The sequence below is a fragment of the Tachysurus vachellii genome, chromosome 12 (assembly GCF_030014155.1).
Source record: "Tachysurus vachellii isolate PV-2020 chromosome 12, HZAU_Pvac_v1, whole genome shotgun sequence".
NCBI lineage: Eukaryota > Metazoa > Chordata > Actinopteri > Siluriformes > Bagridae > Tachysurus > Tachysurus vachellii.
In genome coordinates, this window is record NC_083471.1 from 8762499 (window position 1) to 8777396 (window position 14898).

The 14898-nt window shown below is 37.8% G+C and overlaps 1 protein-coding gene across 1 annotated transcript; it reads right to left on the minus strand.

The window, feature by feature from the left end:
- Positions 1 to 7692: 7692 nt before the first annotated feature.
- stpg2 (sperm-tail PG-rich repeat containing 2) lies at positions 7693 to 14467 on the minus strand. The gene is made up of 13 exons (XM_060883925.1): positions 14353 to 14467; positions 12799 to 12908; positions 12330 to 12476; positions 12076 to 12225; positions 11906 to 12009; positions 11063 to 11174; positions 10618 to 10713; positions 9868 to 10027; positions 9516 to 9673; positions 8975 to 9067; positions 8735 to 8900; positions 8020 to 8135; positions 7693 to 7890 (listed from the first exon to the last, which is right to left on the minus strand). The coding sequence occupies exons 1-13, from the start codon at positions 14459 to 14461 to the stop codon at positions 7756 to 7758; spliced, it is 1656 nt and encodes a 551-aa protein (XP_060739908.1). The 5' UTR covers positions 14462 to 14467; the 3' UTR covers positions 7693 to 7755.
- Positions 14468 to 14898: the final 431 nt, after the last annotated feature.

Sequence of the window (14898 nt, forward strand, 5' to 3'; positions counted from 1 at the left end):
CTAATATATATATTATGGTATGATATTCATTTAGTGTTTTTTTACTGTAAAAACACAATGTTTGAAATTATCGAGAGGGTAGTAATGGGACTTTTCTGCTCATACTGAGGTGTGCTGTACAGTCAGGGTGTCACAGGAACAATATGGTCCAATCAAATGAATATAAATAACTGCTGAATAAATTCATTAAGATTAAAGTATCCTAATTAAATGTTTGTATGTACCCTAAACAGAACAGTCTGAAGATGATGTTCATTACTATGCACCGTAAATAATTCAAAGCTTTCCACATACAGAGAAAGCGAGATTTAGTGCTGACGTTACCAGTACATGAGTCCAATAACTACAGTCAGCTTTTTATCCCCCACTGTGTGCATGTTTAACAGGCTTTAAATTATTTTAGTCTTAGTGAAACACCATCAAGGTGTCAATGACTATTAAAAGGACAGCAAGAAGAAGAGTGACATAAAATTGCTCTGAATTTAATGTTTTCCTTGGAACAAGGATGCAAATTTTACTGAAAATATTATAAATTTTACACATTATCCATCGGCCTAAGCCAGTTGTTCCCAAACTGGGGTCACTAAAGATTTACGGGTGTCACAAAGCTCACTCTAGTTTGAGGGGTACAATTTATTTTTTCTTTATAAACAGAATGACAAATAATTAAATTTTTAAAAATTTTAATAATAACTAGATTTGTAAAGTTCGTTGCGACAAACTTTGATGTTGGCTTTGACGAGGCAAGTATTCGCAAAGGTTGGTGCTTTTTGGAGGCGAGTGGACATAAGGGTCAGTGGTACCTTTGGAGGCAAGTGGACAGAAAGATAGGGTGCCAAAACATTTCAGAATGCAATAAAAATAAAGAAAAATTAAACATATCAAATGACTGAAAAACGCAATAAGCTTCTAATCACACAAACAAAAGAACTTTTTAGAATTTTAGAATTACAGTTTTAACCAGTCTTATATACACTTAAGACAAACACCTTTCTTTACATGGGTGGAAAGGTGGGGTTTACTCAATATGTTATAAGATATAATGTTCTCCTAATGTTATCATGGGTTTGCTGAAAATAAAGTCCTCATCAGTTACGGCAGGAAAAAAGGTTTCAAATCTTTTACACATAATTGAGGTAAATAGTTTATAGTCCACATTCAGAATAGAGATTGATTCGTATAGACCAATCTCTATTCTGAATGTGGAACTGGAATTGAGCTGGAATTCTCTCATTTCATAACATCAGAGTATTCCAGTCAATATTAAGATAAGAGGTTTCTTGGTCACTTTGGATGTGAAATGTATACTGTTATCACTGAATTTGGGATACCATTCCTAGGTATGATTTCTTTTGCCAACATTTTAATGACAGCGTTTGCATGTACTTTTGCACAGGGAAAAGCTTTAACCCATTTTGAGATCTTATCAATGATAACCAAGAAATATTTTATGATTTTATGCTATTTTATTGGATCTCACAGAGATTGATGGGTATTTTAAGGTCATCCTGGACCTTGGTTGTGTACACATAACAGAAGATAAAGAGATTAGTTGGAGTGCTGAAAACAAGACCTCCTCCTTCAAAAGATAAACAACAGTTTAACTTAGCCAAAATGTCACAACCTAACAGATTGAATGGTTATGATGAAAATGCAATTTCAGGATCATCTTGACTAGAACATTTAAGTCAGAATATTTTTAGACAGGTGACAAGAATTCCATCTATTCCCACAGAGTTGTTACAAGATCGTTGTAGAGTTGATATGGGCCCATTGTACCTATGTCAACCATAAAGGGGTAAACAGCACCTTCAACACAGATTTATGGCTGGTAATGAGGTAGGATCAGAATTAAGTACAGTTCCTTCACTTAGTGGGCAGCCCTATTGATGTTGAAATTGGCGCTGATGAGGAGTGTTGCTTTGAAAAATCAGTACCCTTTCTTTTAACATTCCATTCCTGTGACTAGGAATGTGGCAATAGTAATACTTGCCAGACTTCCTCTTTTTACAGTATTTACACTGGTCGGCACTGTTTTTGTTTATCATCTTTTGTGTATTGTCTTTTGTTTAATGTGTTGTATTTTTTGTTTGCACTGACTTTCTGTCTTTTTGTCTTGTCTTGCACCAGGTTGCACATATGCACTTTATGTGGCTGGGACTACTTACTAAGTCCTTAGCTCTGTCTTTGTTTTATGGAGCACCATGGTCCTGGAGAACCGTGACAATAAATGCTTCTTGACTTGACTTGATGAAGTAAAACAACCAAACAACAACTCCCTTTGCGAATGGCGGTATGATGAAAAGGATATCATGGCATTGAAGTAAGACACTGTTAAAGCAGCCACCAGCCCCAAAATAGTGTGATCCAATAGTCCACATTGTAAGCGTAACAGGAGATATTGATCAAAAAGAGGAAAAGAAGGAATCCACACAACTCCTAATATTACCACCAGTGAAAAGAGTTGAAGTATCAACTCAAGCTTTTTAAACAAGCTTTTTAAACCCTAGTATCTATACTTCTACCTGAGTAATGAATGTGAATACTTTTGAACACCAGTGGTGTCAAAAGTATTCACATTCATTACTCAGGTAGAAGTATAGATACTAGGGTTTAAAAAGACTTCTGTAGAAGTTGAAGTAAAAGTACTGGTTTCAAAACTGCTTAAAGTATAAAAGTTAAAGTAATGCAAGGAAAAAATGCGATTAAGGACAAAAGTTTAGGCTGTGCCACAGGGGCCTATTGTGCACTACCCCACCTCCTCATAAAACATATTTCTAAAGGCCATAATGACTATAATGTTATATAAAAATGATAATGTTGAAAAATTTGGGATGTACTAGATTACCTGTTTCAGCCGCATACTGTATATGCCCAGTGAAAAAGAACGCATTTTAGTACAATGCGAATACATTAAAGAATCATATATGTGTACTACTGAGCTGTGTTTCATGGAGCGGAAGATATGACTAGTTGGCTATAAGTATTGTAATGTTGCAAAAAGTCAAACTTCAGAGGCATGTCATAAATAACCTTTATTGAAACAAACACATTGGACTCAAACAACAACAGGGTAATCAACATCAGTTAAGCACAGAACATGCGACAGAGTTACTAATAGGCTTTGTTCAGCCGCAAAAGCAGCTGGTTCTTAAAGTTCTTTGAGCCAGCGCATGCTCTTCTTGGCCTGAAGATCAGCCCTGCAACACTAAACAGTCTTTCACAGGGTGCTGAGGCAGGGAGTGCCGTATTAAGCTTAAGTGATAGCTGGCACACTGCTGGGAAGGACTTCAGTACCTCTACAGTGTCTCCTGGGCACCCCAGGTACACATCCAGCTGCTGTGTCATTTCAAGAGGGCTGGTCTTCTTCAAGGAGGAAAAGAAGTCCTCTTCCTCAGAGTAGTGTTAATTTCGTCACCTATTTTTAATTTAGTCTTAGTCTTAATCTTGTGCCAAATGTCCTTGTTAGTTTTAGTCATATTTAGTCATTCACATATCTTTTTTGTTAGTCTTAGTTTTAGTCAACTAAAAGTCTCGTCATTTTAGTCTAGTTTTAGTCAAAAAATTGTAGCTTGACCACATCTGGAATCTATTGTAAGAATAAATACAACGAGGCCTCATTAAATGCAATAATATCAGGAACACAAGTGTTATAGTGGAAATAAATAACTTAATGAAAAGCCTAAGATCAAAACTGCAGGTGTATATATATATTGCACACACCATTATTGATGATATTTGGAGCAATATTACATGAATTGTTGATTCCCTTACATATATATTTGCTTTTAAGCCTAATTATTTATTTTGATTATGATGTGAGGTTTCAGGTTGGGGGTGTTGAGTTTTTTCTGTCACCACTTTTGAATAAGAAACAATATCAAGGCTATAAAACTTGTCAAAACTCCACGAATCACAAAAGTATCAGTGAGAAGTTGAGAACACTCGTTTAAACAGTGCATACACCCGAACTTGACTGCACATCACATTTTTTACTTTATTGATGCTGCTTTTAATCGTAATGCAAAGACCGGTCATCGGGACATAAGCTGTCGTGTACAATAAAAGAGCCTGCGCAGCGACAGGAAATATAATTTAACACAAAAAGCCGCCTAGACCTAGGGTGGACTTGCGCTCAGGAGTTTTTTTTTTTTGTTTTTTGTTTTTGTTTTTTTTGAGGGGCGTGTGGACAAATTCTTTCTACGCACACACTATTTTATTTCTTGATAACAGACCAATGCGAACTATAACACACCGTTGCCATGAAAAACAGAGCGTTGCCATGGACACACAGGATTCTAACCGTAGAGACGGAGCGCACTATTTTCTTTAGTGGAAACAATACAATTGTTTTTAAATCAATAAACCTCTTTTCAAATCATCATTTTGAGTCAAATTATTGATTTATTTGGTAGGTAGCAATATAACAAGCGGAATCCGCGCATCAGCGCGAAGCCGCGAACTCGTTGTGAATATTTTAAAGGCGTAACAGCTGATGAAAAAGCAGAGACAATTGTAGACAAAAATGAAGAGATTTTATCTTAGTTTTTATTTTATACAAAACATTTTCGTCTCGTCTTTTTTTTTTTCGTCTCGTCTCGTCAACAATAATGCATGTTAATTTAGTCTTAGTCAGCGTTTTTGGACAGTGGTGCAGTCTTGTCATCGTCTCATCTTAGTCATGAAAAAAAAGGTTGTTGACGAACATATTTCGTCTCGTCTCGTCTGACGAAATTAACACTACCTCAGAGGGTTGGAAGTCCTCACTGATGTGATTCTAGGCCTGATAGTAAAAGTGGTTTCTGATGTAGTCAAGGGCTGTGGAATAAAAATTTGTTTTCAAATCAGGACCATTTAGACCATATGTCAGTATTGTAATTGTGTATTGGATAGTGTGTGTGTGTGTGTGTGTGTCATTAAATTTCATTTTAAACTCAATTCAAATTCATTTCACTGTCTGCTTAGAAATTATACTGTACACATTAAAGAGATAGATCATTTTTTTCACCCAAAAATGAAAATACTGTCATTTTCTCATCCTCATGTTGTTCTAAATCTATATGAATTACTTTTTTCTGATGAACACAAAATAAGATATTTTGATAAATGATGGTAAGCACACAGCTATTGTAACCACTGACTTCCATATTAGGAAAAACAAATACAATGAAATTCAATGGTACCGTTAACTTTGTGCTTACCATCATTTATCAAAATATCTTCACCATTTATCACTATACTTCCATAATATTTGTTTTCCTACTATGGAAGTCAATGATTACAATAGCTGTGCACTTACCATCATTTATCAAAATATCTTCTTTTGTGTTCATCAGATGGGAGAACGATGGCTTAGTGGTTAGCACGTTCGCCTCACACCTCCAGGGTTGGAGGTTCGATTCCCGCCTCCGCCTTGTGTGTGTGGAGTTTGCATGTTCTCCCCGTGCCTCGGGGGTTTCCTCCGGGTACTCCGGTTTCCTCCCCCGGTCCAAAGACATGCATGGTAGGTTGATTGGCATCTCTGGAAAATTGTCCGTAGTGTGTGATTGCGTGAGTGAATGAGTGTGTGTGTGTGCCCTGTGATGGGTTGGCACTCCGTCCAGGGTGTATCCTGCCTTGATGCCCGATGACGCCTGAGATAGGCACAGGCTCCCCGTGACCCGAGGTAGTTCGGATAAGCGGTAGAAGATGAGTGAGATGAGTGAGTGTTCATCAGAATAAAGAAATTTAAAACAACATGAGGATGAGAAAATCATGACAATTTTTTTTGTGTGTGGACTATCCCTTTAAATCTGTTTTAGGACCACAAGCAGCTGCTGGCATGACTGAAAATTAGCAGTAAAATCATTTTAAACAGCATTTGGATAATAGTTGGGCCTATTACCTCTGTACAAGTACCCATAGGGCCCCATACGGGGCGTGCACTCTCATACACAGACAGGATCATGACTATCTTTAGTACATACCTTATCAACCAGCTGTAGATTATAGCTTTGCACAATTAACTTACAAATATTGCATATAGTAACAATATAAGCTCAGATAACATTTGGTTAAAAGTTGAATTTCAAATCTCACACCGAGCCATCAAAGTAGTTTGCAACGTTGACTCATAGCTTACTGGTAGCAAGCAAACCATTGTCATGTACCCAAGTTTGCCACAGCAAACATTGCAAATTTATCATTTGTACGTACATTACTAGGTCACTACAATATTGTCAATAATCAACTGATAATAACAAAAACTATAGCTTTGCACAATTAACTTACAAATATAGCAATAATTTAAACTCAGATAACGTTTGGCTAAAGTCGAATTTCAAATTTGTTAATAATTGACTGATAATAACAAAATTTCAGCTTACCTCAGTATGCTTTTTCAAATTAGATAGCGAGGGACTTATTTTTCCATCCAACCATATTAAAAAATTCTTCCAGGTCCACCCAGGGATGTATAAGGGTTGGGGTTGGTTGGTCTTCCTGGCTACAAACTTCCTCGCTGGTGCTGGTGCTTGGTTGTTGAGACATTTGGTTTGAGTTTTGAGCCTCTGCCACGGACATCTTCGTACTTGGCTCCATCTGCTATGTCCAGCGTTGGGTAACTGAAGTGTGACATGATTTGTGTCTTGTGCAGGTGCAATGGATCACGTACAAACATGATTTGTTTTTAAAAGCAGTAAAAACATTATATAACGGATGTAATAGCTCGATTAAACCTGCTGGTGGGACTTCACAAAGGTTTGATATCAATTGTGGAATTAGACAAGGATGCCCTCTTTCTCCTTTTTTTATTTTGTTAGTCACTCGAGTTTTGGCTGTACATATTAAGAAAAGTCAATTTAATGGTATCAGTGCTTTAGGTAAAGAATTTAAACTTAGTCAGTTTGCTGATGACACGGCTATTTTTTAAAAAAACAAAATTGAGGTTCCAGTTATAATTAGAGTTATTGAGGCATTCACTGATGCTTCAGGTCTTAAAATGAATGGTTTCACTGAGCTGTACATATCTTACCATATCAGAATATATCACTTTCATTCACTTGGGCCATAACACGGCCTAGTATTGCCATTGTAATGAGAAAGGGGATGTGATTCACTTCACGTGCGTGGTTTTTATGTTATGTCTAATGATTGTCACAACTGAGCAGTTAAGGGCCTCGCACAAAGGCCCAGCTATGGCACTACTGGAATCTGTACTTATGACCATCTGATCTGTACCACTTATGCTAAGACGTGATGTTGAACAGTGTTAAATTTTTATAGTGATTCTTGTCTAGGTAATGCTTGTATGTGATGCAGCTTCCTCACTAGAGATCCAACAGTGTTTACTAAAATGTCCAACCTCTTAGATATGTTCCTTCACCTTATTTATATGTTATGAATTTCTATTAACTTATCTTTTAACTTCCTGAGAATGCTCTTTAGTCTTTATTTTCACTCCATTCCTTTAGAATGGCTGTCCCTTCAATACCAGTTTAACTGAGGGTTTTTTGTTCTAAAAATGTTAAGCTGTTTTAACATTTTAAAAATGACATACAATTAGATGTCAAGTAAAAGCATTTATGTACTGCCTACAGGATGCGGTATGTGTTACAATACACACAGTGTTCCAATGTGGAAAAAAATGACAAAAGGGACAAAGGATGAAAACAAAAAAAAAGTTAATCATCTCACAATATTAGTTGCTGATATCAGGACACTTTATCAGTGTTAGTCCAATTACATCAACTGACATTTGACTCTGACTGTGTGCATTTACGCACTGGTGAAGGAAAGACCTGCTTCCATGGCATGCTGAGGAGGTCGAGTCAGTGTGTGTGGCATCATCGGGATTTGGAGGGTCACATTGAAAGAATGCTTGAGTAAAGGGTCTGAAAAAGTAGGGCTCAGCTACACACACACAAACACACACAATGAGATGCACAATATCCCACATACACACCAACCTCGCATACAGACACACACAAATTCAAGAACTCAGAATATCATGTGTATGTGTGTGTATATGTATGCGTGTACCATGTATGCTCCTGGTCCGGGTGTCGTGTTTTTAGATTGTTTAAATCGATCCTCATTAAATCCAATGAGAGCAAACTGTGATTTAGACATAATGAGTGGACTGTAGTGACCTGGGCCTATAGACAGACAAACACACTTAGCAAACACTGACAATATGCAAAAATGATTGTCTCAGCTGTGTCATATACTGCTGATTTGCTGATTGGTATGTCATCAGAACAGCATTCCTTTTAATGCATATTCTTAATATTCCATTTTCTTCAGTCAGAAATTATTCAGTTGATGAATGCAATTCAGTATTTATGGATAAAATGTGGCCTGAAAAAAGTCATTCTTTTGATTACTCAAATGCAGCAAATTGTTGTGAATCTGTGTATCACATGGTGAGAGTGTTGCAGTTAAGTAAAACATAAACATGAGAGGGTGATATGATACATCACTGATGGGTTTGAATGACACTATACCCTCAAGCTCACATGCCAATGATTAGAAAGTAAAAGATGCTGTGTTGAAAACCTCTATATCAAAAACATAGCCTCACAGGACAGCATTTATTGATAGATTGCACGTTTTGCTGATATCCACTGTAATTCTATAACTGCAATGAATCTGAGGATTGTACACAAACTGATTATTAAAGGATAACATGGCATAGCCATGATGTTTTTAACATGGCATAGCCAGATGTTTTGACCCCTTGCTCCTGACTCCTCACCTGGGATGTGGGGATCATAGTGAAAGAAGGAATTTCTGGGCACAGTGCTTAAGAAACAGCTCCTCCGTTTTTGTGCTGCTTTTGTGCGAGGTTCACCATGTCCTCCCTGTCCACACATTTTTTCATATGCTTCCCTCACATTGTAAGAGCTTGGAGAAGGTGTGTCCTGAACAAAATCATAATATTAAAGAAATAAAAATTAAATTTACTAAGCAATGTATTAAACCTTAAAATGTTTACCACAGCTCCCAGAGGTGCAGGAAGTCTCTCCATGGCTGATTTAAAGACTGCTGTAGGCTGTTGCTTGTAAAACTCCTCCCTTTTTTCCTCTACCTGCACACACAATATACAACAATGAGTCAGTACTATATACAGCACTCAACATGTGTGGGTTCATCAATGTACCTCGTCACACTGTACCTCATCACTGCATTCAACACAGTCAAACAGGCCCAAGGAGACAGGGGGCTTAAATCTAGAGTCTCTACCTAAAAAGTCACTCCTATTAACTGCCAAGAGTCAAAAGAGAAAAAAGTCTCCCTGAAAAACTAAAGAAATCAGTCAGTGTGAGTGTTTATGTATAAATTGTGACTTCTGTATGATTTTAGGGGTCAAATACACCACATAAACGTGTATAAACACACACTAAACAACAGGTCCTTCACATCAGTTCACTTCACTGGTCACTTGACCAGTGCTAAGATCATTTTTATACAGTATATATTAGATAAATAGTATCCTATAGTGTTTATTTCATAGAGGCAGTGTGTGTAGTGTGTACCATATAGTCTGATGGTCCTGGTTCTGTGGTTTTACTGATGAAGGTGGTTGTTCTTTTGGCTGTTGAGCCAAAGCCGCCCGTCCTCTTGCCATCTAACTGTGCTTTCTTCAGACTCTCATTTGCCAGACCATAATCAAAAATGTTATATGCACCAGGACCTAACAAACAAACATAAACACAGACACACACACATTTTATTATATTTGTTATTTATATTATTCCTATGTATTCTTATGAATGTCTGTTGCATTTATCATTATAGCACAGCCATTAATGCTGCACACACACACACACACACACACACACACACACACACACACACACACACACACAGACACACACACAAACTTACCTGGTGTGGTGTTTTTTCTGTTTTCAGGAATGAATCGAGCTGCTGTAAGGTTAAAAGGACTTTTATTCACTCCATTATGTTTATTCAGATGTTCCAGAGCACAGCGAGGATCATTATAGGATCCCACAGGGGGCGCCACATCCTTCTTTAAGCAGAACCTCTACACACACAAACACACACACCAAAGCCAAATAATTTTAGATGTGTGATTTCAGTTTTATATGTCAGAAAATTCTTTTGTAATATATTCCATGACAGGACAAAACAAACTCCTTTCCCCTAAAGATAAGTTAAAAAAAAAACTAAAACATCCAAAACATAAAGCTGAAATCTTTACCAAATCAATAATTATACACATTTGAATTTTTTTAAAGAGCTGTGTGCACATGTATGCAAAAATAAATAAAACATCCTTTAAATTTTTCAAGCCTGTCTGGTCTCCTCTTTTGTGACATAACCATATTCTGTTAATATTTTAATATTATAATAATTGAATATTATAAAAATATTATATAAGTATAATATTTCTGAACGCCATCTATTCATGATACATAGATATAAAAGGGACATGCATGGAACCTCTCTCTCTCACACACACACACATAAAACACACACACACTCACACTCTCAAGACTCACAAGAGCAAGTTCCAGTACAAACCACAGTAACATCCACTTGAAATCTAAATACAAGAACAGAAAATAATCTTTGGAACAAGAAATAGAGTTTATACCTGTAGGGTTTACATACCGGTGTTTGTGACATAAATGCTGGTTTGGACATTGTGACTCCATTTGACTTCTCAAATTGTCCTTTAATATCATACTGACCAGGACCAGGAACTCCCTACACACACACACACACACACACACAGATATACACTGAGGTGCCACTTCATTAGACATGCCATTTTTCTCTGTACCCTCAGCTGCTCTAGGCCTTTAGTCTGAATCTGTCAGTTCAGTACATTTTTATGGATTATGTTTTTCTGGATTGCATGTTACAATCCAGTAAAGTAAAGTCATGTTCAGTAAAGTCTACTGTAAGTAAAATATAAGTGTTAAATGGCAAAAATATGAAAAAACCACAAATCCAAAAGCAACAACAAGATTTTCAAGGATAATGGCTGTGACGTGTGTGTGTGTGTGTGTGTGTGTGTGTGTGTGTGTGTGTGTGTGAGTGTGTGTGTGTATACCTTCTTGTTTGCCTGTAATATAAGGAGCTCAGGATATCGAGGAATCTGCAGCACAGCTTGGCTTTTCATCTCGCGCTTCAAATTCACATTCTCATAAAACACGGAGTGATCCCTACACAGCACACACACATACACGCACACACGCACACACACACCTTATGCAGATTCTCTCTATCAGGACTGATTTTCATATTGTGATATGATATAGTCATAACTAATGTACATTGTCTTTAACCATTACATGATCACAAGCAAACCAAAGATCTCTCTCTCTTTTCACACACACACACACACACACACACACACTCTCTCACTACACATGCAACTCCTGAGCTCCATGTGTCCTGAGTCCTCAGTGTGACCACCTCTTCTCTGTGGACCTGCCTGATCAGTCCTGATGCCCTACTTCTGGGTGGAGTCTCATTGATTGGTAGTTCTCACTGCTGCAGGGGATGGCTCTGTATGGACAGCCCATTACCCATAGGGCTGCTGTGGATACAACCATGTGGAGGCCATGGTGCCAGATTTGAAATGCTGTAATGTCACTGTAATCCCAATAATCCCACTCGCTATATTTATAATGTTTTTTAATCCCACTCTGTGTTTATAATGATTTATACTTAAACTCTCAGTGTTTATAATGATTTATAATCCCATTATCTGGTGTGAGAGAATGAGGTTTCTTTTTGAGTATGGTTCCTCTTAAGGTTTCTTCTCTGAGAGCTTTTTCTTTACACTATTTCCTTTTTAAACCATGTATGTATTTCCTTTCCTGTGTGTGTGTGTGTGTGTGTGTGTGTGTGTGTGTGTGTGTGTGTGTGTGTGTGTGTTCACGTTTCTCACTCCTCTGGATGGTAGTGTCCTGGTCCAGGTCCTTCCACCAGCTTCATCTCTGTCCGTTTCCCCGTCATTTGGCCAAAGTGGATTCCTTTATACTTTTGTTCTACCTGATATACAAATGGAGTTAAAAGACAAAACTTCACTTTACTTCATACTCACACAGTAACACACACCTGGGTGGGGCTGTAATAGGCAGGGCCCAGGCTCTGGTCAGTTCTTGGTGGTTTCTGCATGCACAGATCCCCCTGCTCGTCCTCCTCAAAACCAAAGGCCAGACTCGGAGATGGGATGGAGGGAGCAGAGTGGAACAACCACCTCACACGCTGCTCTCACACACACACACACACACACACACACACACACACACACAATAAGATTAGTGTAGGAAAGGAACCATGGAACTGCTATAACACACACTGGACTGTACCTTAATGCCCCTGTCTGAGATGGAAGGTAAGTGGTGCTTTTCCCCCAACGGCTGTATATCATAGGATCCTGGTCCCGGAATATTTGAATCTGCCTCCTCAAAACGCTTTGATCGGTTCTGCAGAGAATTACCACCAGGAACAGGAGCCTGTAGAACCAATGATAAAAAATAAAAAATACAAGAGATGGCAGCAAAGGACACAAAAACAATTAACATATAAAAAAGGGACAAAATAATGACAATAAATAAACAAATATAAAAGAAATATTCAATAAAGTATATAATAATGTACAATCAAATATCACAGAAACCGCTTCTAATAGGGCCATAAATTCAACCTGCAAATGAAGCACAATAACTAAAGAGTGCACAGTTAAGTGGTGCTATAGTGTGGGGAGGGCTAAATAATGGACAAGGCTACAATATGAGTGGAGATAGAGTAGAGGTGGATCAACATGTGTTGCAGTACCCAGGTAAGGACTCCATTATAGTGAGCCGGTCCAGGAGAACACTGCTCACTGTCCCCCGTGTCAAACACCGAGGGCCTGGAGGAGAGAGACAGGAACGGTGCAAAGGACTCTACAGAGACATGTACAAGGAGAAAGGATGAAAGACACATAGAGAGAGAGAAAGTCAGACATGTAGAGACAATGCAGTTTTAATGGTTTGATACTGAATGATTACTCTTTGACTTTTGAGCTTAGATGTTTCATTCTTGTTCCTCTACAACAGCTTCATATGTTTAACCCAATTAATGGTTCATCTCACAGTTAAAATACCATCAGAATACTAACTGTGTTAATGTTGTGAGTTTCAGTTCTGTTTAGATAAATCTGACAGTGTTGTTATTAAACATTACTTAAAAAAAAAAAATTAAAAATGATCACAGTGCTCAGGTGCTTCTCACCGATCAACGTTTTTCTCTTTGCACATTTCTCAACGTTAGTCACACTTAGAAATCAGCGTCATTTTTGATATAAAAACTTTCCTTTCATGGAGAATGATGGGACAGGATGCATGTCCATATAAAAAACTATCATATAACTTTTGTACACAGAAACTGCAGCTGTTTGGTTCATTGCACTTTGGTGCACTTTCATACTTACACCCACCCTTTTATCTGAGAACACAAAGAGTACAATGAGTACAATGATAATCTTACAAGATTTATTGAAAGTTGAACAAAAGCTATGTTACAAATGTGGGTGGTTCTTGTGGCCATGTTCATCAAGAACAAGTCTCAAGAGCAAGGGAAGTGTGGTGTGTTATTATGCTGCATAGCTTGTAATTTATGACTGCTAACTGAAAGGCTAGAGCTAAAGAAAATGCCATTTCAACCTGAAATTCTTACTCAGGAGCTCAGGGTAGTCTTCTAACATACAATTTTCCCTAAGTTCAGCAGGCTAAGTCAAATCAACATGGCCACTGACCGCACACACAATCTTTTTTATGCTGCTATTTTTTTGGGTAGGTACACCAGTAAATATAAATATATTATAAAAATATCATTGTATACACATGTGTAAACACTCTATGCACATGACTTGAAACTAGTGCATACACATGTTTTAACTTTTAATCAGTCAACATACAGAATTTTTCTGTATTTAGCGTGTTAAATCAAACACTGACTAAACAGTTCAACTTTCTGAGGAAAATATACATCACTAATTGTTTGCTAACAAAAGATGAAGATGGCAGCATCTGTTTTTCCACTCTTTATACCAAGGACACGCACACTGAGTCTTCCAAGGTATGTTGAATGAATTATTATACAGTAGACTATACAGTAGAACAGTTTAGGGGATAATAGATGAAAATGAGTGCAGCAGAGAGAGATGCTCAGTAAAAGAACAGTTAGAAGAGCAGTTAAACAACAGAACAGCAGAAAAGCAGCAGAACTGTAAGAACAATTAATACATTAGAATTTTCTGAATCTGACATTATGTGCACTTTAATGTGCCTGAGGTTTTGGAGTTTCCAGTGATCATTGGTGTGACAGTGAACAGTGTTGTGTTCTCACCGGTTCTCTCTGGAGCAGGTCTCTGGATGTTGTAGGAACCCGGACCCACGTTGGTGGTACTCGCGCTCTCGGCGCACAAATCCGTCACCCTGCACGCGCGACTGTACATCTTTAATTGCACTATTTAACACAGCGGTGGTAATAAACTAAACAAACTCCCCCTGCAGTGTCTGAGGTCTGAACTGACCTCTGCTTGCGTCTCAGCGTTGCTTGGATGCAAGACGCAGCTCATAGTGTCTAGACTAGAGAGTGTGTGCGTCTCAGCCCGTGTACACGTGGTAACCACGGAGATCGGTAGTAATGCATGCAGATTAGTGACTAAGGTGACTGTTTTTGCACTGATTGCCACTCTATGAACTCTCTGCAGAATGTCTGATTTATACACACTACGTTTAAATACATTAGCAGACTGGAAGCATGACAAGTTATTAATTACATTCATTCACATTAAGTATATTGATCACTATAAATAATAAAAATTAATTATTGGTTGATGATTGTCATTGACAGTTTTGTACATGACAGTCCAGCTTTAAATAAAGAGGA